At 44.2% G+C, this 26,350-nt stretch overlaps 1 protein-coding gene across 3 annotated transcripts in view; it reads right to left on the bottom strand.

The window, feature by feature from the left end:
• Positions 1-1,850: 1,850 nt before the first annotated feature.
• The window catches only part of VPS26C (VPS26 endosomal protein sorting factor C), a 65,189-nt gene continuing 40,689 nt past the window's right edge, over positions 1,851-26,350 (bottom strand). For 2 of the 3 annotated variants that reach the window (XM_060010308.1, XM_060010307.1), the window contains exons 4-8: positions 25,661-25,741; positions 23,493-23,567; positions 21,616-21,766; positions 21,181-21,333; positions 1,851-17,864 (exon numbers count right to left, since the gene is read on the bottom strand). In XM_060010308.1, coding sequence (XP_059866291.1) covers positions 17,782-17,864; positions 21,181-21,333; positions 21,616-21,766; positions 23,493-23,567; positions 25,661-25,741 — 543 coding nt within the window. In that variant the 3' untranslated portion in view covers positions 1,851-17,781. The remainder of the gene's footprint in view (positions 17,865-21,180; positions 21,334-21,615; positions 21,767-23,492; positions 23,568-25,660; positions 25,742-26,350) is intronic. The other variant, XR_009519216.1, reaches the window with a different exon arrangement.

Here is a 26,350-nt window from a genome sequence, read left to right as displayed (position 1 = left end):
TCATTGGCAAGAGGTTCTTTGTTTACTTCCCTGAGTTATAAATACTTTGTATTCTTAGTTTCTACTGGGAGGAAAGAACAGAAATGTGTAACATAGAGCTTGAATGGGAAAAGGATTATAGGTCATGTGACTGGCATTAGTTATTCTTTTTTTAAAAATTATTCCCACATTTCTGATTTCATACATTTCTGAATCAAGGAAAGAACTTACATAATTTTATTCCCACAGAAATCATGCTTTTTACCCCTATCACTAGGTATTCCAGAACAGTGGCTGATAAGTAGTATTGCTTAAATGTTCGCATACATGAAGAAGTTAATGAGGCTGACCTTTTTTTCATGAGTTTATTGGCCACATGATTTTTTCTTTCTTTTAATAAATTTATTCATTTATTTATCTCTGGCTGCATTGGATCTTCATTGCTGCATGCTGGCTTTCTCTAGTTGCGGTGAGCGGCAGCTACTCTTGGTTGCGGTGCGTGGGCTTCTCATTGTGGTGGCTTCTCTTGTTGTGGAGCACGGCCTCTAGCTATGTGGGCTTCAGTAATTGTGGCACACGGGCTCAGTAGCCGTGGCTTGTGGGCTCTAGAGCGCAGGCTCAGTAGTTGTGGTGCACAGGCTTAGTTGCTTCGCGGCATGTGGGATTTTCCTGGACCAGGGATTGAACCCATGTCCTCTGCATTGGCAGGCCAGGGAAGTCCCTGATTTTTTCTTTCTTTTCTGAATTGTCTATTCATATTTTGACCTATTTTTCTTCTGAAATGTTATTTTTCTTACTGACCTGTGTGAGTGCTCTTATATGTACACTTCATGTCATTATGTGAATTTTTCCTAACTGGTCTTTTTTCTCTTTTAACTTATAGAAAAATGTAATGTATTGAAGGTTTTTACTTTTTCCATCAATATTTTCTTCATGATTTTTGTCAGTGTCATGTTTTAAAAGTTTCACCATCCAACAGTTACATATTATCTATATCTTCTTGTGGTATTATGATGTCATTATTTACTTTCATATCTTTATACCTTTGGTATTTACTTCCTTTTGAGGTGCTTATTGGTAATATAATTTTTTTAAATTAACTATCTTTGGCTGTGTTGGGTCTTCATTGTTGCACGCAGGATTCCTCTAGCTGTGGTGAGCAGGGGCTACTCTTCGTTGCGGTGCGTGGGCTTCTTATTGCAGTGGCTTCTCTTTTTGCAGAGCATGGGCTCTAGGCACATGGGCTTCAGTAGTTGTGGTGCACGGGCTTAGTTGCTCCGCAGCATGCAGGATCTTCCTGGACCAGGGCTCGAACCCGTGTCCCCTGAATTGGCAGGTGGATTCTTCCTTGCTGAATTCTTACATATACACATGGGTCCAATTATGGATTTTATATTTATTGAATTGACCTGTCTCTTTTGGCACTACTACCACACTTTTAATTTTCATATAATACTATCTCACATCTGGTTTGTATTACTTTGTTTTTCAAGATGTTATTGAATATCGTAACATATTTATTCTTCCATGTGAACCTTAGATCTAAAGAAAATATTACATTAAGCTGTGCATGGAACAAAGTTAAATGTTAAAATTTAAAAATTAATGAGAACTGATATCTTTACGCTTGAGTCTATATATAATAACATGGCATTTTCCTCAACTTTAAAAAGTATTTCTAAATGTTTTATAGATTTCCTTAAATGTCTTGCAGATGTTTTATTAACAAGTTTTATTAAAATTATTCATTGTATTTTATAGTTTTATTTCTATTGTGAATGGAAACATTGATAAAATTGAATCTATTGTTTAGAAAGCTATTTTTACAGATCTATATATATAACAGGCTATTTTATTGAAGTGCCTTTATAGTTATAATAGTTTTTTTATTCAGTTGATTTTCTTGGGTTTCAAGGTTTTCAATCATATTATCTGCTAATAATGATAATTTTATGTCTCCTTTTGCAGTGTTTATACCTAATGTAGGGAACAGAAACTCAGATTAGTTTCAGTGGAAAACTTGTTAGGATGCATCTAGACAAGATGCAAGGGAAGTCTAGGGATTTTTATTTTCCTCACCTACTCTCACAGTCCCCATGATCTCTGCATGCTGTGCAAACGGATCTATATCCTTTTCCCTTAGCATGAACCCATGGAAGGGGTCCTGGATTGGATTATCACTATGTCAGATGGAACTACCCTCTTGGGTTATCATAGTTGAAGTACCTGATCTAATCAATCAGTTAAATCCAGATTAGAAGGGTTTCTTTTTTTTTTTTAATTTTTGAATTTTATTTTTTTATACAGCAGGTTTTTATTAGTTATCCACTTTATACATATTAGTGTATACATGTCAATCCCAATCTCCCAATTCATCACACTACCCCCCGCCCCGCCGCTGCTTTCCCCCCTTGGTGTCCATACGTTTGTTCTCTACATCTGTGTCTCAGTTTCTGTCCTGCAAACTGGTTCATCTGTACCATTTTTCTAGGTTCCACATATATGTGTTAATATACGATATTTGTTTTTCTCTTTCTGACTTACTTCACTATGACAGTCTCTAGATTCATCCAGGTCTCTACAAATGACCCAATTTCGTTCCTTTTTATGGCTGAGTAATATTCCATTGTATATATGTACCACATGTTAATATCTGAAAATCAATGTAATATACCATATTAACAGAATAAAGGTCAAAACAACCACATGATTATCTCAGTAGATACAGAGAAAGCAACTGACAAAATACAACACCCTTTCCTGGTAAAGAAAGACACTCAGCAAACTGGGGATAGCAGGGAACTTCCTCCACCTGATTGATAAGAGCATTTATGAAAAACCAATGTCTTACAAACATCATACTTAACGGTGAAGGACTGAAAGGTTTCCTCCACGATCAGGAAAAGAAAAGGATGTCTGACCTTGGCACTTCTACTCAAAACCAGAGGATCTAATCTGGGCATTTGGGTAAAAAAAGAAATGGGACATTCAGATTGGAAAGGGAAACATAAAACTATATTTGCAGATAACATGATCTTGTATATAGAAAATCCTGAGGAATCTATCAAAACAAAAAACCCCCCAAACCACCAAAACCTTTTAGAGGTAATAAATGTCAGCAAGACTGCTAGATACAAAACAATACATAAAAATCAATTGTATTTCTATACACAAGCAATGAAGAACCTGAAAGTAGGTTAAGAAAACAATTCCATTTACAACAACATCAAAAAGAATAAGATACTTATAAATTTAACAAAAGAAGTATTAGAATTGTACATTGAAAACAATAAACATTGTTGAAAGAAGTTAAACAGGGTGTAAATAAATCAAAAGACTTCTCATGTTCATGAACTGGAAGACATAATATTATAAAGACAATAATACCCCCCAAAATTGATTCTTTGTAATCCCTATCAAAATACAAGCTACCTTTGTTGGCAGAAGTTGACAAGCTGGTCCTAAAATTCATATGGAAATGCAAAGGACCTAGAATGGCCAAAAGAATTTTGAAAATGAAGATAAAAGTTATAGGACTCACACTTGACAATTTCAAAACTTACTATAAAGCTACAGTAATCAAAACAGTGAGGTACTGACATAAGAATAGACTTGAGAGTCCAGAAACCAACACATATCTATGGTCAATTTTTTTTTTTTTTTAAAGGAAAGAGGTGGCTGCGTTGGGTCTTTGCTGCTGTGCATGGGCTTTCTCTAGCTGCGGCGAGCGGGGGCTACTCTGCATTGAGGCACGCAGGCTTCTCATTGCAGTGGCTTCTCATTGCGGAGCACGGGCTGTAGGTGCGCAGGCTTCAGTAGTTGTGGCATGTGGGCTCAGTAGTTGTGGTGCACGGGCTTAGCTGCTTTGCAGCATGTGGGATCTTCCCGGACCAGGGATTGAACCCGAGTCCCCTGCACTGACAGGTGGATTCATAACCACTGCACCACCAGAGAAGTCCCTATGGTCAATTTTTGACAAGGATGCCAAGACAATTCAGTGGGGAAAAAAATAGATTTTTTGACAAATGGTGCTGGGACGGCTGGATATCTACATATAACAGAATGAAGTTAGATTCCCTACTTCACACCATATAAAAAATTAACTCAAAATTGATTATAGACATAAATCTAATAGCTAAAACTCTTTTTAAAAAAACCATAGGAGTAAAATATTCATGACCTTTGGATTAGGCAGTGGCTCCTTAGATAGGACACCAAAAGCTCAAGCAACAGGGACTTCCCTGGCTGTCCAGTGGTTAAGACTCCATGCTCCCAATGCAGGGGGCACGGGTTCGATCCCTGATTTGGGAACTAAGATCCCTCATGCTGCATGGTGTGGCCAAAAACAAACAAAACTCACGCGACAGAAGAAAAAAATAGATAAACTGGTCTACATCAAAACTTAAAACTTTTTCTACTGCAAATTACACCATCAAGATGGTGAAAAGACAACCCACACAGAATGGGGGAAAATACTTGCAAATCATATATCTGAAAAGAGACTTATATGCCAAATATACAAAGAACTCTCACAGCTCAATAGTAAAAAGACAAATAATCAAATTAAATAATTGGCAAAAGATCAGCATAGATATTTCTCCAAAGATGATATATCAATACAAATGGCCAATAAACATAAAAAGATGCTCAATACCATCAGTTATTAGGAAAATTAGAATCAAAATCACAAGATACCACTTCACACCCACTAGGATGACTATAATAAAAAAGGTGGACAATTACAGGTGGTGACAAGGATGTGGAGAAGCTGGAACCTTGTGCATTACTGGTGGGAATGTAAAATGGTGCAGATGCTTTAGAAAACATTTTGCAGTTCCCCTAAAGGTTAAACACAGAGCCATCATATGATCCTGCAATTCTATTCCTAGATGTATATCTAAGAGAAATAAAAACATATGTCCATACAAAACCTTGTACATGAATGTTCATAGCAGAATTTTTTCTTAATAGCGAAAAAGTGAAAACAGTTCAAATGTCTGTTAACTGATGAATGAATAAACACAATGTGGTATGTCTATACAATGGAATATTATTTTGCAATAAACAGTAATGAGGTACTAGGGAGATCAGCCAAGATGGTACAGTAGAAAGACCCTGAGCTCACCTCCTCTCATGGGCACACAAAAATTACAACTATTTACAGAACAGTCATTGATGAAAAAGACCTGAACCTACCAGAAAAGATCTTCTGCAACTAAAGATATTAACAAGGAACCACAGCAAGATGGGTGGGAGGGGCAGAGCTGCAATACAGTCAGGTCCCATACCCTGGGGTGGGTGACCCACAAACGTGAGAATAATTACAATTGCAGAGGTCCTCCTAAGGGAGGGAGGGGTCTGAGCCCCACAGTGGGCTCCGCAGTGCCTATGCTGGAAAAATGAGCCCCCAGAACGTTTGGCTTTGAAGGCCAGTGGGGCTTGCTTTCAGGAGTCCCAGAGGGCTGGGGGAAATGGAGACTCCTCTCTTAAAGGGCACACACAAAAGCTCACACTCCAGGTTCCAGGGCAGAAGCAGTAATTTGAAAGGAGCCTGGGTCAGACCCACCTGCTGATCTCAGAGAGTCTCCCAGAGAGGCGGGAGGCAACTGGAGCTCACCCTGTGGACACCGACACAGGCAACAGCCATTTGGGGAGCTCTTTCTGCCACATGGATACTGCCGCTGGCAAGCATCATTTTGGAATCCTCCCTCTAGTTCCAGGACCCAGCCCTGCCCCACCCAACAGCCTGAAGGCACCAGTACTGGGAGGCCTCAGGCCAAACAACTAACTGGGTGGGGACACAGCCCCACCCACCAGCAGACAGGCTGCCCTAAGTCCCCCTGACCCCACAGCCACCCCTGGACATATAGCCCTGCTTACCAGGGGGTGCAGAACCTGGCCCCATAAACCAGTGTGCAGGCACTAGACTTGGGACCCCCCAGGACACAGCTCCACCTACCAAGGCACCAGCCCCGGAATCTCTGGCCTCTCTGCCAGCGATCCTGCTCTAGCCTTGGGATGAGCCTTACCCACCAGCAGGCAGACAACAGCCCAGGACAAACACAGCCCCACAGACTGCAGACCCAGCCTGCCCACCAGCAGGCTGGCACCAGCCCTGGGGCTGGCTGGGCCCTGGACCCCCCACTGGCAGGCTAACACGAGCTTCAGGACACTCCAGATCCTGCAGCCAGCTGTATCAGGGACTGGCCCCACATACCAGCAGTCCGACATCAGCTCTGCTTGCCAGTGGGCAAGCACCAGCCCTGGGGTCTCCTGGACCCCAACGTTGCCCACCAGTGAGCCAGTACTAGCCCCAAGGCCCCCCGGGGTTCCACAGCCAGCTGATTTATTACACTGCCCTGCCAGCCAGTGGCCAGCAGCCTCTGCACAAGACAGGGCCTGCAGCCAACCAGACCGAGGGCCAAGCAAGCCTACCAGATGACCCACAGTCATCAATCTGCCACAGCAGGCCCCACACAGCCACAGAGGGGGCACCCCTAGAGCATACAGCTCGGGTGACCAGAGGGGAGTGCCCTGCTGGGACGCACAGGACGTCACCTAAAAAAGGCTACTTCTACAAGGCTGGGAAACATAACCAACTCACCAGATACATAAAAATAAAGACAGCAAGTTAGGCAAAATTAGGAGACAGAGGAACATATTCCAAGCAAAGAAGCAAGATAAAATCCCAGAAGAACTAAGTGAAGCGGAGACAGGTAATCTACCCAAGAAAGAGGTCAGGGTAATGGTCAGAAAGATGATTAAAGAACTTTGGAGAAGAATGGATACACAAGGTGAGAAGTTAGAAGTTTTTTAACAGAGTTGGAAAATATAAAAAACAACAGAGATGAATACAATAACGGAAATCAATAATACAGTAGAAGGCATCAACAGTAGACTAAATTATAAAGGAACAGATCAGTGAACTGGAACACAAAGTAGTGCAAATCAATGCTGCTGAACAGAAAAACAATAAAAGAATGAAAAGAAATGAGGACAGTTTAAGAGACCGTTGGGACAACATCAGCATACTACTACTTGCATTATAGGGTTCCCAGAGGAAGAGACAGACAGAGAAAGGGACTGAGTACCTATTTAATGACATAATAGCTGAAAACTTCCCTAATCTGGAAAAGGAAATAGTCATCCAATCAAGGAAGTGCAGAGCAGCCCCAAAAAGATTAATCCAAAGAGGAACACACTGTAACATACTGTAATTAAAATGGCAAAAATTAAAGATAAAGAGAGAATATTAAAAGCAGCAAGGGAAACGCAACAAGTTACATAGAAGGGAACTCCCATAAGGCTATCAATCAGCAGACTTTTCAAAGGGCACTCTGCAGACCAGAGTGGAGTGGCATGATATATTTAAAATGATAAAAGGAAAAAACCTACAACCAAGAATACTCTACCCAGCAAGGCTTTCATTCAGATTTGATGGAGATATCAAAAGTTTTACAGACAAGCAAAAGCTAAAAGAGTTCACCGCCACCAAACCAGCTTTACAAAAATGTTAGAGCGACTTCTCTAAGCAAAAAAGAAAAGGTCACAACTAGAAATGTGAACATTACAACAGGAAAAATCTCATTGGTAAAGGCAGATATGCAGTAAAGGTAGTAAATCATCCATGCACAAAGCTAGTAGGGAAGGTTAAAGACAAATGTAACAAAATCATCTATATCCACAACAGGCAGTTAAAGGATACACAAAATAATTGTATGTAAAATATGATGTCAAAAACAGTAATTGTGAGGGGAGGAGAGTACAAATGCAGGGTTGTTAAAATGCATTGCAATTCAGAGATCGGCAACTTAAAACAATCACATACATATATAGATTGCTATATATAAACATCATGGTAACCACAAACCAAAAATAGTAGATAAGCACACAAAAAAGAGAAAAGAATCCAAACATAACACTAGAGTCATCAAATCACAAGAGAAGAAAACAAAAGAAGGAAAACGGCTTACAAAACAACTCCAAGACAATTTTAAAAAACTGCAATAAGAACGTACATATCAATAATTAAATGTAAATGGACTAAATTCTCCAATCAAAAGACATATAGTGGCTGAATGGATACAAAAATAACACCCATATATATGCTGCCTACAAGAGACTCATTTCAGATCTAAAGACACACACAGACTGAAAGTAAGGGGATAGAAAAAGGTATTCCATGCAAATGGAAATCAAAAGAAAGCTGGGGTAGCAATACTTCTTTTAAAAAAATACATTTATTTATTTATTTTATATTTGGCTTCTCTTGTTGTGGAGCATGGGCTGTAGGCACACGGGCTCAGTAGTTGTGGCTCGTGGGCTCTAGAACACAGGCTCAGTAGTTGTGGTGCATGGACTTAGTTGCTCCATGGCACGTGGGATCTTCCTGGACCAGGGATCAAACCCACATCCCCTGCATTGGCAGGTGGATTCTTAACCACTGTGCCACCAGGGAAGTCCCAATAATTATATCAGTCAAAACAGACGGATAGAGACAAAGAAGGACATTACATAATGACCAAGGGATCAATCCAAGAAGAAGATATAACAATTGTTTATTAACAATTGTTAATAAATACACACAAACACACACACACACACCCAACACAGGCCACAGCAGTGGTCAGAAAAGAAAAAGAAATAAAAGGAATCCAAACTGGAAAGGAAGAAGTAAAACTGTCACTGTTTGCTGGTAACATGATATTATACCTAGAAAATCCTAAAGATGCCTCCAAAAAACTACTAGAGCTCACAATGAATTCAGTAAAGTTGCAGGATATAAAATAAACATAAAGAAATCTGTTGCATTTCTATACACTAACAACAAACTATCTGAAAGAGAAATTAAAGAAACAATCCCATTTGCAATCACATTAAAAAGAATAAAATACCTAGGAATGAGCCTACCTAAGGAAGTAAAAGACCTGTACTCAGAAAACTATAAGACATTGATGAAAGAAACTGAAGATGACACAGATAAAAAGATACACCATGCTCATGGATTCGAAGAATTAATATTGTTAAAATGATCATACTACCCAAGGCAATCTACAGATTCAATGTAATCTCTATCAAAATACCAATGGCATGTTTCACAGAACTAGAACAAATAAATTTAAAAATTTTATGGAAACACAAAAGATCCTGAATAGCCAAAACAATCTTGAGAAAGAAGAACAGAAGAATCATGCTTCCTGACTTAAGACTATACTACAAAGCTACAGTATTCAAAAACAGTATGGCACTGACACAAAAACAGACACATAGCTCAATGGAACGGAATAGAAAGCCCAGAAATAAACCTACCCACTTATGGTCAATTAATCTACAACAAAGGAGGCAAGAATATACAATGGAGAAAAGACAATCTCTTCAATAAGTGGTGCTGGGAAAACTGGACAGTTACATGTGAAAAAATAAAATGAGGACATTTTCTAATACTACATACAAAAATAAACTCAAAATGGATTAAAGACCTAAATGTAAGATCTGAAACCATAAAACTCCTAGAAAACATATGCAAACACTCTTTGACATAAGTCATAGCAATATTTTTTTGGATCTGTCCCCTAAGGCAAAGAAAAAACAGCAAAAATAAACAAATGGGGCCTAATTAAACTTAAAAGCTTTTGCACAGCCAAGGAAACCAATAAAATGAAAATACAATGTACTGAATGGGAGAATATATTTGCAAATGATATGACTAATAAGGGGATAATATCCAACATACATAAGTGGCTCACACAACTCAACATGAAAAAAACAAAAAACCTGATTTAAAAAATGGACATAAGACCTGAATAGACATTTTTTCCAAATAAGACATACAGACAGCCAACAGGAACACGAAAAGATGCTCAATGTCATTAATCATCAGAGAAAATGCAAATCAAAACTACAATGAGATATTACCTCACACCTGTCAGAATGGTTGTTATCAAAAAGACAATAAATAACAAGTATTGGTGAGGGTGTGGAGAACACAACAATGAGGTATCACCTCACATCTATCAGAATGGCTATCATCAAAAAGTCTACAAATAACAAAAGTTGTAGAGGATGTGGAGAAAAGGGAACCCTCGTACACTCTTGGTGGGAATGTAAATTGGTGCAGCCACTATGGAAAACAGTATGGAGGTTCCTCAAAAACTTAAAAATAGAACTGCCATACAATCCAGCAATTTCCCTCCTGGGTGTTTATCCGAAGTAAACAAAAACACGAATTCAAAAGGATATATACGCCCCTATATTCACTGCAGCATTTACAAAAGCCAAGATATGGAAGCAAATAAGTACCCATCTATACATGAATGGATAAAGATGTGGTGTGTGTATATACATACACACACACACATATATATGAACAATGGAATATTATTCAGCCATAAAAAAGAATGAATTGTTACCATCTGCAACAACATGGATGGACTTAGAGGGTATTATGCTTAGTGAAATAAGTTCAGAAACACAAATACTGTATGTTAATCACTTATATGTACAATCTAAAAAGCAAAACTAGTGAATATAACAAAAAAGAAAAAAGACTCACAGATATAGAGAACAAACTAGTAGTTACCATTGGGGAGAGGGAAATGGGGAGTGGCAAAAGAGGGGCAGGGGATTAAGAGGTACAAACTACTATGCATAAAATAAATAAGCTAGAATATAAAGCTTGATATATTATATGGCACAGGGAACATAGCCAATATTTTATAATACCTATAAATGGAGTATAACTTTTAAAAATTGTGAATCAATATGTTGTCTGTATACCTTAAACCTATATAATATTGTAAATCAACTATACCTCAATAAAATCAGCCAACTTATAAAATAAAAATAAAATGACTATTGAAAAAATAATATCTACTTTACAAGCTTCTGATAATGAGAACATGAAATAAGCTATGTAAAGTTTATAGCATAAGACACCTGGCACATAATAAGTACTCAATAAAGTTATTTTACTTATTGTGGTAGAAGATTTTTCTAACTTCCATGTAGTCTATTCAAATATAAATAAAAGCTGCCACGGAATATATTTATATCCATATTCTAGAATGGATTTAGGTCTGCATGCCCAGGAATGCAGGCAGTTCATTTCCATTTGATAGTCCAAACAAAAACATCTGGCTCTGGTATCTGAAAGAAACTGCATGAAGTTTTTTTTAAGTTAAGAGTGTTCTATTTGTAGATCACAAACCCTTATCTCCAGCTTTTTACTCTATAAAGAAAATGCATGTGTGAACTAACCATTTGGAATCCTCTCGTAAAAGGTGGTCGTTACCCACTAATTAAAAATACATCTAAACTATTAGGTATAAAATAAGCTACAAGGATATATTGTACAACACAGGGAATATAGCCAATATTTTATAACAATTATAAATGGAATATAACCTTTAAAAGTTGTGAATCACTATATTATACACCTGTAACTTATATAATGTGGTACATCAACTATACTTCAATAAAATTTTTTTAACTAATAACCTATTGAGTGACAACTTAAGACTCTACAGTTTTTTTAATTCAAGTACTTTATGTATTCCTATGTATATATTCAAACACTATATAAATAAAATGCAGTAATATACATATATACATATATTACTGCATTTAATTCTCATGATGTTCTTATGAATAAGTATCATTGGTCCCATTTTACAAATGAGAAAACTGTGGCTTATGGAATTCAGTTATCTTGCTTAGGGTTACACAAGAAATAAGTATCCCAGTGCCCTAGTTCTTAGTACAATGCCCCACATATAAAACTATTTAATAAATAATTGTGGCATTAATGACTGTTAGAATAAATTAATTTTAAAAATACATCTAAAAATATAAAAAAAAACAAAACCAAAATACTTATGAGGGAGGGGGAGGGAAAGGCCAACAGAAGGAGCACGAGGCACTGATAGGAGGAGACTAAGAGGCGGCGCTGCACTTGACAACCAGCATGCCAAGATGTCAGAAGAGGCAGAAGTAGATGGGAGAGAGAGACTCAGAGAGACAGAGAGCCAAAGAGGGCAAGAGACTGGACTCTAAGAGACCCCTGGACTGACAGCTCTATGCAGTTCAGAACCAGAACGACTATGGCTGAACCCGGGTTCATGGTGACATGGCAAAGCACTGATACTAACCTCTTATTCAGAATGTCCCAACAGGTATCAATGTTAAGGTACCAGAAAGAACCAAAACCAAAGCCCTGCTCTAGACTTTGTGGAAAGACTTACTGTCCTGCTGTGGAAAAAACCTGTAAAACCCCACATTGTCACGTGGTAGTGCATTTGTAGGTGGTGCACAGACAGGCAGAAAGTGTGCACCTGTCCTTTGCTTGGTTGTGGGAACTAAGTAATTCATTTCTAGGTTTGTTGAGGATTTGTCAGTAGCTGCCTCAAATGCAATGAGTGATGGATGGCTCACCCTAAAAAGGAATTCCCCATTTCAGGAATGTCAGTTTAATGATTCCTTACTTTGTAGCCTTTTTGCTCCTTGAGGGTAGTTTTTTGGTGAAGCTCAGTGTCATTCACTGGGAAACAGCTTGATTGATTCTTACTTTGTGAATTGCCATTTTAATCCAGGGAAAAACTACAGTTATCTTCAAATGAGTTAGAACTAAGCTGGGATGGATATACTGAGATTAGACTGACTCACACTTCAAACGTCTCATCATTTCCCTTCCCAACTGCTTCTTTTTAGTTTTCTTGGACCGCTTTGGAAAGTAACTATGGGACTGAATAAATCTTAAAATATGCTACCCCTCCCCCCCCAAATAAAGCAGTTATGAGGTAGTGACAAACGTTACAATGCAAATGAACTTTAAATACATTATGCTAAGTGAGAGAAGCCAGTCACAAAAGACCACACAATATATGATTCCATTCACATGAAATACCCAGAATACACAAACCTATGGAGACAGAAAGTAAATTAGTGGTTGCTTGGGGCTGAAGAGGAAGGGACTGACTGCTAATGGCTTCAGGCTTTCTTTTTAGTGAAGAAAATAATCTAAACTTAGATTTTGGTGATGGTTCCACATCTCTGTGAGTATACTAAAACTATCAAATTGCGTACTTTACATGGGTAAATTTTATGGTCCATGAATTATATTTCAATAAAGATGTTAACAAAGACATGCATAATCTATGACTCTGTGCTTTTCTATACGTTTGAAATTTCCAAAAGGTTAAAATAATATATACCTTATGGCATCCATCAACATGATCCTCAATAGAGTTGGTACTTGACCTTTGACCTTTTTCCACCTTCATCCTTTCTCCCATTCTGATGCCTGGAATGCGGATGTGATGGCTGGAGCTGGCTGCTACTATCTTAGAACATGAAGACAAGGGTCACACCCTAGAAAAGACATCACAGTGAGCTGGAAATAGCCTGGATCTCTAAGAACATCTTGGCTCTGAGCTGCTACGCCAGCTCTGGACTACCTACCTGCGGACATTTATACGAGTCCTGTTTAAGCCACTCTTCACTTTGGGTCTCCCTTACTCACAGCTGAACCTAATCCTAACTGATAATGTCGTATTTTTATATTAGGGCTATGCTGGTTTCATAAAATAAATTAGAAGGCTTTTCATCCTTCTCTATATCCTGCAAAAGGTTAAATAACAGAGGAACTATCTAATCTTTAAAGCTTTGATAGAAACCTGCTGTAAAACCATCTGGGGCCTGGCACCTTTTCAGTGATACTTCTTTGGCAGTTTTTTCAATTTCTTCCATAGGCTATCATTTTATTCTGGTACCCCATCTTTTCTGGAGTCACTCTGCATTTTATCGACATTTGCAAATTTATTAGCAGGAAATGCACATACTGTAATATTATAATTCTTATCAGGTTCCTTTTAATATGAAATTGTTCCTAGTGTTACATATTTTTCTCCCTTCACTTCATTTTGTTCTATTAAAGATCAGCCGGTTGAAATAGGCTTTTCAAAGTATAAATTTGTGGACTTATTTATAAATTTCCAGTGTTTTAAATTTCATATCAATATTAATTGGTTCCTGCTTTTATCATGTTTATTTCCTATTTATTTTGCTTATCTAGAGTTTTAATTTGAATGCCTAACTCATTAGTCTTCATTCTCTCTGGTATAATAAAAACATTTAAGGCTATGAATTTTCCTCTGACTGCAGCACTGGCCATAGTGCAACGCTCTTGCTAAACAGTATACTCATTTTCATTAAATCTAAAAGGGTCCATAAATGAAGTTTTAGTTTCCTCTTTGAAGAATGTAATAAAATTTACAAGTGGTTATACTGAATTTGATTTTCCTTTTAGTATCAATTTCTAATTTTATTGCATTATGATAGAGTATGTGGCTTGGGCAATTTCTACATGTTAACATTTTACTGAGTTTTTTTCTTTCATTGATTTTTGCAATTTTTCCATGGACTGAAAAGTATGTATTTTCTGTAAAATATAAAGGAACATGGTGGTGAACATTTTAGGAAATAAATACTCAATTCTTAAACTTGTCTGCTCTTTTGCTGTACTGGGTTTTGAATTTGAGTTTTCTTAATATATACTGATGTTGAAGCTATCTTAAAACAAAAATGAGTATTTAAGATTTTTATTTTTCTGCTCTTTTCTACCACTTTTCCACAGCTAAGTCTGAGCACACCCCTTTCTTGGTGTATCCAGCAGCAGTAGGTCTGGGTTGCTGGCCCAGCCTCCCCCAGGTGGCTGTTCATCTGAAGACAGAAAAAGCTCCTCCCACTTCTGTCACATAAGACCCAGAGGTTGTGGTCTTAAAACTCTAATCCTTGATCGAGATGGGAGGCAGTGATCACATCCCCTGTCGTGGGGCCCTTGCTGAACAAACCCCATCTCTCAGAAATCCTTTTCTCTGGAGCTGCTTCTTCATGGACCTTCACAGAGCCTCCTGCCACTACTGGACTTTGTCAAGGGAATCAAACAGAGGCCTCTCCTGGAGAAAGGACAGCTGATCAGATGACAAGCAACCAAACATTCTAGCGTTATCTCAACCCTTGGTCTTCAACAAGCAGATGCTCCCCCAAATCTGATGAGTCCTGAAGAAGCAGGCACAAATGATGTCTTTGTGTCTTTCCATCAGCCGCAATCCCCTCAACTTTAAATGGGGATAAGAGTTCCCTCCTCATAGTGTTGCTACACAATTAAGATAATACACGCATGGCACTCAGCACAGGGTCTGATCCAGAATAACAATGAATGCTCACAGAGCTCCTGCTCTCATTAGATGCACAGACATGGCTGGTATCTATCAACACTCCAGCAACTGAAACCATCTGCGTGGAGGCCCCTGAGTGGGAGCGGCCCAGCCCTCGGGGAGGGCAGCCTCCCTTGAGAAAGCAGTTCCTGCAGGTTTCAAGGATGTGTGGGAACCAGCACCAGAAAAGAGTAGCACCATACGCACCAGCCCGCAGCAGCTGTCCTCCCAGAACACAGGATGAAAGGGCTGCGTCACAGCTGTCATCACAGAATTTATCTTGGTATTGACACTTCTCCCAGGAAAACCTAACCAAATCTTTTAGATCTCTAGAACAGTTAGTGACAGTGAAAACCAGCCTGTTTTCCTTCCACTCTGGTCAGGGAGGTTTTACTGGGTAGGGCTGGGTCAGCTGTGTCCTGGGGTGGCTGGATGAGGTCAGCAACAGCTCCGGGGAGTGCTGGTCTACACCCGCCCTGGTGTTTGACCAGCTGGGCTCGGGCAAGGTTCTGGACCCTTAAGAATCTTGATGCAGAGGGTGGGCATGAAGATAAAGGAGTATTTCTTCATACTACATGCATGTGGACCTCGGGCTGTATGAGAGGCATGGGTGGGATTGGACCCTACGTCACAAGCTCCAGGGCAGGACAGGGCAGGGCCGCTGCAGCCCAGACACCCGGCAATCCCGTGCTCTGAAGATGACCCATTCCTTTCCCTCTCCGGTGACCGCGACACAGGTGAGAGGCTAGCTGTTCGGCTCACACATTCCTTGTGCTCAGCACGGTCTAGGTGGGGAGTAGGCCTGTTCCCGTCCAGCCACGGGAAGGGGCCCACATCCTCCCTGTCACATGACCACACCCTGCTGCAAAGGAGTTGGAAGTCAGTCCCCAGTCAGGTGGGCATGGCTCCACAGAAATGCAACCCTATTTCTGAACTCGGAAGGGAATCAGAGAGGGGCTGTGGAGAGCACTGGTGATCTGCCATAGCCCAAAGTGCTGCCAGTATGTGGGGGGTAATCTTACCCCAAAGGTCTTAAAGGTTATTCAGACTCAGGCTCCGGAATTATGAGCCTCAAGAAGGCAGAAATGACACCAGGGACCCACCTCCCCCCAGCTACCGGAGCAGGTAGGCTCCGGACATGAGCTCTGGGTGAAGACAGGCACAGTATTTTGGCTTCTTTTTTAAACGTTTTATTTCTGATTGACGTCTCCACCTTTCCTGCGGAACTCACGATGCAGCTGAGAACCAGAGCAAGGCCCCATTTCTGCTGGAGCTCCAAGAGCCAGAAGGTGCTCCTGCCTAACCGGGCATTTCCCAAAAAAATGTACTGTTTTAGGTTCATGGCCTCTTTCCTTCACCTCCCCTTCCTCCTGCTGTAATAGGAGAACCTGACAACGGACACCCCCAGCTCCAGCCAGGGCAGTAGTGGGACTGCTGCTGCCCAAGATACCCAAACGTCCGAGTTTTCCTTAATAACTTATGGTGGAGGTGCCCGTCCAAGAAGCGCAAGGAAATGGCCCTCACTCGGGCCCCTCGAGGTTGAATAAAATGATAAAGGCGGCCGGGCTGCTGGCAGCTCTTCAGGTGATGATTATTCCCTCAGGAGAGGAAGGCCAGGCAGTGTGCACAGCGCGCGGCTTACTTCTGAGGTTAACTGTGGACCCAGAGAAACAGCAGGATGTGAAGGAAGAAATGTGTTGTAACAGACCCACCGTACACTGCAAATCCCAACAGGAGGCGAGGGAGAAAATGGCTTCAGGCCAAACTACCTCCCCCGACCCCGCCAACGCAGGTCCCTCAGGTGGGATGGAGGTGGGCCAAGTTCATCAGGTCCAGGTCCCGCCCAGCACAGAGGGGTCTTCACTGCTGGCCTGGGCCCGGGTCCCCTGCCACTCAAAACCCAGCCAACAACGACGGGCGTGGACACGTGTTTTTATCCCCGACAGAACCTAGCACTTAAGCGGACTCTGGGAAGACGGCAGCAGGCAACTTCACACCAGGTCCTGAGACTGAGAAATACTCCAGCACCAGCCGTGGTCACCAGATCCCCTCACTCCCAGGAGGGCGAAGCATACTTTCCCCAGGTCCCCAGAAGTTCTGAAGTTATCACGACAAATGTTATAAAAGACAAGAGAGTGGGAAACACGCTGCGCATCTGCAGCGGCACCACAGCACCCTCCTTGGCGGGCGTCCGCCAACGTCATGAGCAACCAGCACGCCTGTCGCCACCCTGCGGGGTCGGGGAGCCGTCAGGAGCCCTGGCCACAACCGTCGGCCAGACGGGAGGTTTCCTTTGTCCCTGACTTCACTTTCCAGCAAAGCTCAGACTCCGTTACAACTGTGCTCTGAACCTAAGAAGGAGCAGGTTGGTCAGGAGTCACAGGCAATTTACTCTCTGGGAAACGATCTTGCCAGCGCCATGAAGAAATCCTGATGAATTTCAAAGGGAAGCTCTGACTAGAGGGGCCTCGAGGGAATGAGGAAGAAGGGTCAGACTCATTTCTGATACAGAACCATCAAGAGAGCGAGTTCGCTGCTGCCGGCTTCGGCTCCCGTAGGTCGGCACGGCTGCATCTCCCCCTGTTCCCGCCTACACCCTGCAGAGCTTCAGCGGGAAGTTCTCTGTGATGAGGTGCTCAGGGTGAAGCAGCACAACGATGTTCACCTCGAACTCTGGGAAGAGAAAGGACAGGCTTTATGCCCACCGGCCCGGAGCAGCGGGAACCAAACACCAACCCCGCCACGGGCACAGCGAGCTCTCGACAGAGGGAGCACCGGGCGCTGCGTGGCTTTGCACATACGTCATCCCAAGCGTCCAGGGGAATCAGTGTAGATGCTACACTGGCGGGACTGCCTAAGTAAGCTGGTCTTTTCACCTTGGAACATGCTGTAAGGCCTCAGCTTCCCCAAACACTCTCCTTGTCCTTCGTCTTTACTGCAGAGAATCTTCTAGAATCCTGTCAATTCACGTGTACTCTTTGGCTTTATTTTTACAGTTCCTACCATTCTTAATGCAAAAGTGGACTCCAAACCGGCCCACCGCTGTCTGGGGACACGTCTCCCAGCCCAGGCAAGAAACAATGTTCAGAAACAGCAAGCAGTCTAACTGTAGCTCCTTTGGATACTGGTTGGTTTCCCTACAACACCTGTTCAAACATTCCTCTTTTACCTTTCAGCAAACAGGAGTCTTCTCCCCAGCTCTCCAGCCGCTAAGCGTAAGCTTACTGACAGAAAGAGGGGTGTGCGTGACGAGGGAGTCCCCGAAGAGAGTCCAGCCTGTCTCCCTCCCCAGTATGAAGAGCGAGGCGGGCAGCCCTGCAGCGCAGGGCTCAGCTGGGGAAGGGGCTGGGGGTCAGCTCGTCCAGGACCCCGCCTGCGGCCCAAGGACAACGTCCCCGTGTGTGGCTGTCCCCTTCGCCAAGCACCAGCCGGGACAGGAGTTGTGCCCCAGCAGCGCGCACCCTGTGTGGCTGTCCCCTTCGCCAAGCACCAGCCGGGACAGGAGTTGTGCCCCAGCAGCGCGCACCCCGTTCCTTTCCTTTCTGTTCCTTGATGATGGTCAGGCACCGGAACAGCCCCTGGCCCTGCCCGGCACCATCCCTCCCCAGGTCCTCTAACCACCTCGCGGTCCTCCCTGGCTGGGGGCACCGTGAACTGGGCTGGAGGACGCCACGGGCCTGGCCGTGCACACGAAGCCCCCTGCGGTCAAGGTGAAGGGGTACACCCAGATGTGTGCCTAACGCAGGACGCGGGGCTCACCCCGCCCGCACCCGAGACCCAGAGCCTGACCTCGCCAGCCACGCGACAGCAACCCAGGGGCTACGAGAGGCTGCGGCGCTCAATGACCGTGGGCCACCTCCTCCCTGGGGGACCCCCCCAGCTGATGGGGCGGCCACTGCGCAAGCCCCCAAACAGAACTAACAGGAGCCACGAGGACAAAAGCATCAGTGATGTCTTGGCTGAGGGACTGAGGGCGTTATTTCTATGGAAGAATCACAGGCACCTCATTAAATCTTATATGGACACTTAGTAAGTCTGACAAATATAACACACAGAAAATAGAGGTGCCTAATGCATAGTATAGCAGAAAAAATAATTTTTGGACCTTTTTTGAAGTTTACGTAGGAAAAACAAGTTGAGAAATCAACAGACAAGCTCCTCCTCAACTTCAAATCAAAGTGCAGCCGACCTTTGAACAACGCCGCCCCTGCACACGGCTGACAGTCTGCATAGAGTTTACAGGCTGCCCCTTACCCAGCAGTTCCTCCACAGCTGTTCTGCATCTGCAGGTTCACCCAACCGCGGCTCATGCAGCACTGCAGTGTATGCTCCCGAATAAACACCCGTTTCAGCACACGGTGTGCAGCGTGGCAGGGAGCACCCCGGGGGACGCGCGGGGCTGGCACGAGGCTGTGGCCGGGAGGCTCCTGGTGGCTGCAGGCACTGACTCTGCACTCGAGGCCCTGGGGCCTCTGGATTGTGTATAGTGGGCACATACCACCTACTCAATAACCATACACAGTTTTTGAGAAAAAACATGGTACCTTGTCAGCTCGGGTCAAGTCTGACCCTATGTCATCTTTCAGCTGACCGTGCTCTGTATTCGGTGAACAGCTGGGTCTGTCGCCCTCATTTCTATTGACGAGGGTGTCCTGACCCCATTATGTTCTTGCTACAATATAACGTTTCAGATAAAGCACTCGAGGGCTCCACTGTATTAGACTGTGCTTCTAGCCTGCCGGGCTGGCGGGGCTCCGGGGCTCACGCTCACACAAGGGCACAGCAAGGTCCGAGAAGCACCCCGTGATGCCAGGTGTGACCACCTTTCCCTCTCTTAAAACAAAGAGCATACACTCAGCTTCGGTGATGAAATTCTACTTACTTAATTTTTTTTTTTTTGGCTGTACCATGCAGTTCGCAGAATCTTAGTTCCCAGACCAGACACTGAACCTGGGCCACGGCAGTGAAAGCACCAAGTCCTAACCACTGGACCGGCAAGGAGTTCCCTCTACTTTCTTCAATTTTAAATTACATTATTTGTAATTATTTAAAGTAAAATTGCAGTCTAATTAAAAAAAGAAGATTGTCTCTGGACTAGTAATAATGTATGTTAGAAGATTTAGGGGGACTATGACATTAAGAAAACACACTGGCCTCAGGGACTGTGCTCCCATTTCTCAATGAAATGGGTATAAAAACAATCATTTACCAAAAGCTCCTTATTCTATCTATGCACCAGTGAGCCTGCGCATGACACGGAGCCCGGGGACACTTCTGTGGTCTTTTGGTCAGTCTGCAGAAGGTCGTGTCAGCCAGGGCAGAGGCCCGAGGGTCCGTCCTGCTGTGTCTCTGTGGTGGGGAGTAAGCTCTCCACTGAACTTCGTAAGCATGAACATTTTATTAGGATGAATGCACCATCAAAATACTTTATAAGAACACTTAAGACCATGGAAAGGTTCATAATACAAAGTGAAGGGAGGAAAAGCAGGATAGAAAACTGCATCTGTCACGTGATTCAGATCTTGTGGTCAAAATATCTACCCACGCATTCATGGACGCATTCATGGAAAATGGCCGACACACCCTCAGCTGCTGGAGCTAAAGCCCTCGGGAAGATTACCGTTCACACTGGGCTGTCTCAGGTCTCGCGTCTCCGTCAGATGCCAGCCCATCAGGGAGCCGACCTGACCTCCTCATGCGCCCGGCCGGCTGGTCCCTGGCTGAGTTAGTGTCCTTCACAGAGCTCGTGGTCACCTACCCAGCCCACGCTGTCTCCCTGGGTGGGTGGGGGGGGGGGTGACACAAGTTCCTCGGAGCCGGGACTGCTCACCGGGGACCCTCAGCGCCACACAGCTGCTCTGCCTGCGTTTTTGTTGAGTGACTGAAGGACTGGGTGCTCTGGGCTGCATCTGACCCCAGCAGACCAGCAGGCCTGTCCCCTCCGGTGGCTGCACCCCTCCCGGGGGCACCCCAAGGGCAGCACACGTACCCACTTTGAAGTTGGTGGTCTCCAGTGTCGGGCAGGTGAAGAGCCGGGGGAAGACCATGTATATGGGGACAGAGAGGCCCCGACACACGTCCCCGTCGGCGATCTGAATGTTCTGAATCTCTGTGGCATCGCGGGCGTACCCTTCTGCACAGCCTGGAGCAGGGAGAAAGCATCACGCGGTCAGAACACAGCAAACGTCCAAACAGGCTGAGCCACAGGCCCTGCCTGAGTCTAGGAGAGCCTGCATCAGCCCACTCACCTGCTCTCCCCCCGTCTCTGCAGGATTCTGGAGTCCTCCCTCCCTCCACATCCCACGCTCCTCAAACATACGTTTCTTGGAATCGAGAGGCGAGCTTGTGGCTAAGGGCTGGCGGCAGCGGGGGCAGGGAGGATGGAGGGGAAGAACGGGAGACGGGGACGGAGTGGGGACCTTACCGCAGGTCTCCACGCGCACCAGCTGCAGCTCGATGCTTTTGATGGCGGCCTCCGAGCTCTCCACCACCAGCTCTCCCGTTAGTGGCTGTGTGATAACACAGTTGGTCGAGTTGAGATGTCCTCTGATGAGAAATTTGGGGAGCAGGGCTCTCTAAAACAAGACAAATACAGACACATCAGGAGTGGGAGGCGCCAGGAGAAGGTACTCAAGTCACTTTGGTACAAATAAGAACTGAAAACAGGGTCAGATAATTTTTATAAAATCCACTGGGACCCTGGTTTACAAAATGGGAAGCAAGGTACAACAGTACTTACATTTTCTGTCAACTTAAGTAACAGACTGAATTATTCAACAGCTATCTACAGGCGTAAGGCACCTGATGTTGCTGGCACGGAATGCCCAGCTCTCTCACGGAAGCATCCTGATTGCCTAGATCAGGTCTGGAGCACTCCTTCTCACCAAGGACACGACATAAAAATGTCTAAAGAAGTTGCTGACAGTGTTTAAGGACAACCAAAAGGAAAAAAAGAGGTTTTAAAAAGATAATCAATTTTTAAATGTTCCCAATTATACAATTTTGAAAAACCAAGACATTAACTTTATTTCAAGGAAATTTGAAGAGAACAATTTTCTTCAGTGCTTGACTAAAAAACCTATGGACCTTTTCTCTTCAGACAGAGGAAAATGGTCATGGGTGAGTGACGATGCCACGGGAAAAACAGAACTAAAGAGTTAGAGACATCTGTCCTAGCAGTCCTTCCTATGGCTGTGTCCCAGTTACTGCAGGTAATTCAGAGTTTAGAACACCATTGTCCAACAAACATAATGGAAACCACAAATGTGAAGCAACTGTGTAATTTAAAATTTTCTAGTAGCCACATTAAAAAAGTAGAAGGAAACAGGTAAAATTAATCAATATATCCAAAATATCATCAGTCCCACACATCATCAGTATTTTACAGTTACGAATGATGTTTCACATTCTCTTTTTCATACCGAGTCTTTGAAACCCAGTCAGTATCTCACCCTGAATCTCACCTCGATCTGACCAGCCCCACCTCAAGGGTCAGTGGGTCATGCGTGGGTGGTGCCCTGTACTGGAGGTCAAGAGCAAGGGCGCTCTGTACCTGGTAGCCCCCAAAGCCAAAGAACTCTAAAAAAAGTCTTGATTCAAGACAGAATTCTTAAAAAAACTGAAAGAGGCTATTTGTTTAGAAAAAGGAAAAGCAGTAGCAGTTCCCATTAAAATTCTCTTAGGCAACTGCATGTTTCCAATCAAGGTTCAAATTCCTGAGAAGAAAATCTGACTGGCCTACTGGGGTCACTGCTCCAGAAACCAGAGAAGGGAGAGATGTTCAATGGATTTCTGAAAGGCTCCCCATGACACACCCCACCTCAGCTGTGCCTCTCGCAAGATGAAGCCAACAATCCTCCCAAATTGGCCTTTGACCCGACCCCAGTCAGGAGGGTCCAGGGAGCAGAATGCAGGGTTAGGGTAGGGGGGAAAGGCACGTCCACAAAAGACAAGTGACCAAGGGCCCAGCTGAAAAACCAGGGTATGCGGCCCCCCTGACAGGCAGTGGCAGCCCCGGGGCTCAGGGAAGGGGGTCTCTGGCCACAGTGCAATAAAACTGGGAGAAGACAGTAAAAAATTATAAACATATACCCTCTCTTTTAAAAACCATCCTTCTGCTAAGTAGTTACCGAATTTAAAAAGAAAGTAAAATTGAAAATACAGACTATTTCGGGTAGAGGCAAAAATTTCCTCTTGCTGATGACTTGATACCCAAGTAAAGAACAGGTGGGCAACAGTCTGTCAGTGGGATCCGGTTACTAAGAAAGCCTCCCTGGCACTGGTGTGTAAGGAACACGTTACCTCTTTGACATTCTGTAAGGTTTCAGGCGTGACAGTGAAGGCCACGGGACTCGGAGTCAGTTTCCGCTTCTGAGGCTACAGAGGAGGAGAAACCAAACTCAGCAGAGAGTCCACAGGTCAGACTTGCCTTTCCCCATTTAAGGAAACACAAGGTAGCATCGTGAACCAGGAAGACCTTGGCACTAAGAGGCAGGACGCTTGGATTCTAAACACAGTTCGGCCAAGAAACAAGGAAGGCTGTGTGCTGTCCAAGGTCCTCATCCCCGTGACTCAGTTTCCTCATCTGTAAGATGAGGGGACAGGCTTCTTAGTCTCTAAGGTCCCTTTCAGGTCCAGAATTTAAAAACAGAGCAGTATTGTTGGGAGACATTTATTCTGAACCTCTTTCTGAGAATAAAAGCCACTGAATCGGCACCATGACCCTGTGCAGAGCTGTTACCGGCCCTGGTCCCACTTCACAGGTGACAGTGAGGCACAGAGGGCTCAAATGGTGGCTCAAGCATGGGGCAGAGCTGAGGCCCAAACCCAGGCAGCCTGGCTCCAAGGCCGGTGCAGTTAGCCACTCGGCTGTACAACTGTCTACCAGGAAGAATCACACCTATAACGTAGTTATATGTTAACATAATTAATTATATGTTGCCGTAAGTAGTTAGCAAGGATCATCTCCACATTACATACGTGCGGGATCCATCAGTACAGCCAAGCTTCACGGGGCCTGCCCAGTGTCGTTTACTCATGGGCTGGGGCCCAAAGGCCACTGGCGCCCAGATGGCCGGGGAGCCGTGGAGGAGAAAGGGCACCGACCGATTTGCCAAGTTCACCCAGTCACCAAAAGCTTATTCTAGAAAACATTCTTCCTGAATATATTCTTTTTACTAATAGGTTCATGAACGTGTTCTTTAGGGAGTAATGTATTCCTCCTCACAGTATACAGAGGAGTATGTAACTTCATGGACTACGGGTCACAGCATGGTTTGGCTTCTAGTGAAATCAGTCCCGAAGACTCTTGAAGGCCGCGTGCGGGCGGGCCCCCAGGAGCAGGGAGGAAGCCCGAGCTCTGCGGCCACCCATGGGCCGGGGGCCAGGGTCTGCGGGCCCAGCTCTGGGCGGGGGGCTGGGTTCGGGCTCATTCTTCTTCACAAAGTTTGAGGCGCTTTTGATTTAGCACCTAAAATGGCAGGTGACTTTTTTAGGGGATAATCTACATGCGAAAAAGTTTTTTTGCTTCACTTTGAAAACCCTTGATGGAAAAAGGGAAAATATCCATCTAAATCAAGTTAACTTCCAAAAAGGATAAATATTTTCATCATATTTTACATAAAATATTGTATCACTGAAAGAAATACTTAACACTATGATTATTAAAAATTTATAAACAGGGAAACTACAAATATTGGAAATCCTAAAAAGTCGCGAAATGATGCAAGGGCATCAGCGATTTTGCCAATCTTATGCACAAGGAATCTGTCTTACATTTTCACTTAATCATCACTAAAAGATACCCATGGACATTTCATAATAGCGTAAAAGGCCCTGCCCCAAAGGACCTGGAGAGGCTGAGACACAAAGGGATCCAGGGCCGTGGGCACGACTACTCACCACCATGTGTCACCTGCAGCCCTGGCACGTGAGAGGAATTTTTAAGGACACTCTGTCACTGCAAAGTACTAGCAGAAGGTGTCAGGAGAGGTTCCCCACCCCGGCCCGAGCAGCCCTGCATGTTCTTGCTGTACAGGCCGAGAATGCAAGGCCCTGGCCTTCTCTCCCTGGGCTGGGCCATTTCCCCCAGCTGTTCGCTGAAGCTGCCTTGAGGGACGAGGTGAGGTCTCCCTCCAGGACAACGAGCAGGCTTGCTCACTGCCTGCTGTAACAAAGGCGGATTCCCCAGCTTGGGGCTCCACAGCTGAGGCACAAACCCCTCAGGTGCAGTGCCCCTTTGGGCCCGTGGCGTCACCCCACAGGGCTCTGGCCCAGGGGAATGACACACATGCTGACACCAGCCATGCCGGGAGAAATCCAGTCCCCTGTCTCTAACCCAGGAGTCCCAAGTCTCTCCCCAGCATCCACGAAACACTACCAGGCTAACTTATTGCTTGTAAGTGGGGTCCAGTCCCAGACCCCACAGAGGATTCCTATTACTGAGCCCAGAGCCCCCGAGTGCAGCTTACAGCAGAGTGGACGATGAATTCACAGGTCTTGGTCAAGTCCTTGGCCAGCAGGGACCGCCTCATGTCACAGCGCAGGGTATACTGGAGGGAAAGGCAGAGGAGAATACATCCTTTCAGATGGTTTGCTTTCATCCAGGAATTTCTTACAAAGAGGCAAGTCAGTCAACATGTTTTAGGGAAACTTTGTCCAATTAATGTGTTATATGAAATTAATGTACATAATGGGGGGAGTTAATGCTCAGAACAAAAACAGTGCTATTAAAAAAACACTTTAAGGTTATTCCTCAGACCATTCCCAAGGCCATTCTGTAGCTGGACCCCCTGGAATACAGGTGCAGAGCCTCCCTTGTAACACAGGACAGACCAGAGAGGCAGAGCAGGAAGGGCAGGCCTGGAGCAGCAGCTCGCTCACACCCGGTCCTCTGCCTTACCGGACGAGCCCAGACAAGGAGCACAGCTTCCCTGAGCTTCAGCTTCCTGCTCGCTAACACCACCTTAGTGAGGACCCAGTGAGGTAACGTGTGGTAAGCCAAGGCCTGGCACACAGCAGCTCTGGGTAAAACGGCTGCTGTTTTGTAGTAAGGACGAGAAAACACAGCAGCAGGACTGCAAACCCCTGGACGGCATCTAGACTTCACAGGCCAACCTGGGAGATGTGGGTCAGCCCCCGACTCGCTCTCACTCGCTGCG

Source organism: Delphinus delphis, chromosome 4, assembly GCF_949987515.2.
Source record: "Delphinus delphis chromosome 4, mDelDel1.2, whole genome shotgun sequence".
Taxonomy (NCBI): domain Eukaryota; kingdom Metazoa; phylum Chordata; class Mammalia; order Artiodactyla; family Delphinidae; genus Delphinus; species Delphinus delphis.
This window is presented reverse-complemented; position numbering and strand designations above follow the sequence as displayed.